Source organism: Oratosquilla oratoria, chromosome 4 (assembly GCF_046742065.1).
Source record: "Oratosquilla oratoria isolate Oo_2021 chromosome 4, ASM4674206v1, whole genome shotgun sequence".
In the NCBI taxonomy this organism is placed as follows: Eukaryota; Metazoa; Arthropoda; class Malacostraca; order Stomatopoda; family Squillidae; genus Oratosquilla; species Oratosquilla oratoria.
In genome coordinates this window covers 17770259-17772165 of record NC_134780.1, presented here as the reverse complement: position 1 = coordinate 17772165, position 1907 = coordinate 17770259, and the positions used below count along the sequence as shown (strand labels likewise).

The following is a 1907-nucleotide window of genomic DNA, read 5'->3' as shown; positions in this document are numbered from 1 at the left end:
ACTGTTCCCAAAGAAGTAATAATTAGAGGTCTTTGGAAGTGACACTGCAAAACGAGTCTGTAAGGCACCTAGAGAGGGAAGAGCTCAAAGGGAAGAGATCTCGAAGAGAGAAAGAGAGAGAGAAAGAGCCAAAGAGAGGAAGGGTGACCGATTATACGGAGCGAGGCGATGGAAAGAGGAGGAAGGAGGATGGAGAGGTGTTAGTGGATAAAGAGCCTTGAATCGCGCTGTAACTTATGATGTTGTAAGTTATGACGTTGTAACTTGCAACGTTGTAAGGGAAGATTGCGTCCTATGTTTAGAAACGTGCAACCATGGGAAGAAGATAAGAACATAAGAACATAAGAATGGAGAATATTGCAGGAGATCACAAGGCCTACATTAGGCAGTTCCATGTCCCTTACCACCTTTCATTCCTGTCCATAAAGTTATCTAATCATCTCTCAATTGCTTCAGCGCTCAATACATTGTTACTTAGTCAATTCCATTAATTAATTACTCTCTTGGTAAATCAGTTCTTGCCTATTTCTTTCTTAAAGCTAAGTTTGTCCAATTAATTATCCATTACTACGAGTCTTGCCCAGATGTCTTAATATGATGACCTTGTTTGCATCATCTTTGTTAAAGCCCTCGACTCATTTGAACACCTCTATTAGATCACCCCGCACTCTTCGTCTTTCTTGGGAGTGTAAATTAAGGTGCCTAAGCCTGTTTTTGTATAATAGATTTCTAACCCCTTGTATCATTCTAGTCATTTTCCTCTGTACTGATTTTAGTGAATTAATATCCATTCTATAGGACGGAGACCAAAACTACCGTATAGTCAAGGATGGGTCTAACCATTGCCAGAGAGATGAGGTAGTGGATGAAGGGAGTAGATGTATGGGACTCATAGGTACTGGCTTTTCTGGATCTGGGTTCTGGGATGTATGACAGCTTTCAAGCAAGCCCAAGCTAAAAAAGGATGGCCAGTTGTAAGTTACAACCTGAGATGACGTCACTTGGTTGTAATTTACAACCTGGTAATGATGTCAGTAGGTTGTACTTTATAATCTGGCGATTATGTCAGACGGGAGATGTGAGTTTTTCCTGGATCGGATCCAAGTAGAGCAGATAACAAAGACGAGGGCTGGAAGGAAATCGAAGACATGCATTACAAATTCACCCTTATGGCGCGATGTGATAAGACACATTATTCTTCAGTTCGAGCCTCATACTCTCAGCTCGTATCAAGGACCACTGCTAGCACGCCATAAGGTCCATGAGCTCATGAGAGTCGTGAGCTAAGGTCGACCTCAAGGAGCAGATGCGTTCCAGGTGGACCTTGGACTCGAGCGCACTACCAAATATCACGGTTCGTGAGTTTCTGTCCTACAACTAGTCCGTCGATGGCTGGGGTCTCTGAGGACACACAGAGTGGGATCCTCAGGAACGCCAGGGAGTGAGGTTGCACAAAGTACACAGAGAGTCGGGTGTACTAGAGAACAGAAGGAGTAGGATCCTCAAGTAACCAGGGAATGGGGATTTTGAGGACAGGAGATGGGGTCTTTGGAGACACGAAGGAGTGGATTCTCCTAGAGAACACAGAGTGGGGTCCTGGAGGACTCGAGGGTTAGGGTCTTCAAGGACACGAGGGGTAGGTACTTCGGCACAGCGAGAGGGGGCACGGGGAGTCATCGTGGGATTCGAATCGCCGGATCATATTTTTGAATTGCACAAACTGATGTGACTCGCTCACAATTCTAGGGAGCTGAGTCTCGCTGACATGGAATCATCTGTGTTTAACGATGATCAAATTGCCAAGATTCTGTGATGATTTAGCCAATAGTTGCCGATTTTAAGTATCGGGTGTCATGTTTCAGGTTTTTGAATGTAGGACAACCCTGATACTATAGTCATGTTAAAGA

The 1907-nt window shown here is 44.3% G+C and overlaps 1 protein-coding gene across 1 annotated transcript in view; it reads right to left on the bottom strand.

Annotated features, from left to right (window-relative positions):
* Positions 1-1339: 1339 nt before the first annotated feature.
* Positions 1340-1907, bottom strand: part of LOC143024407 (uncharacterized) — a 6907-nt gene continuing 6339 nt past the window's right edge. Inside the window, exon 2 of the mRNA XM_076183207.1 lies at positions 1340-1477. Coding sequence (XP_076039322.1) covers positions 1340-1477 — 138 coding nt within the window. The remainder of the gene's footprint in view (positions 1478-1907) is intronic.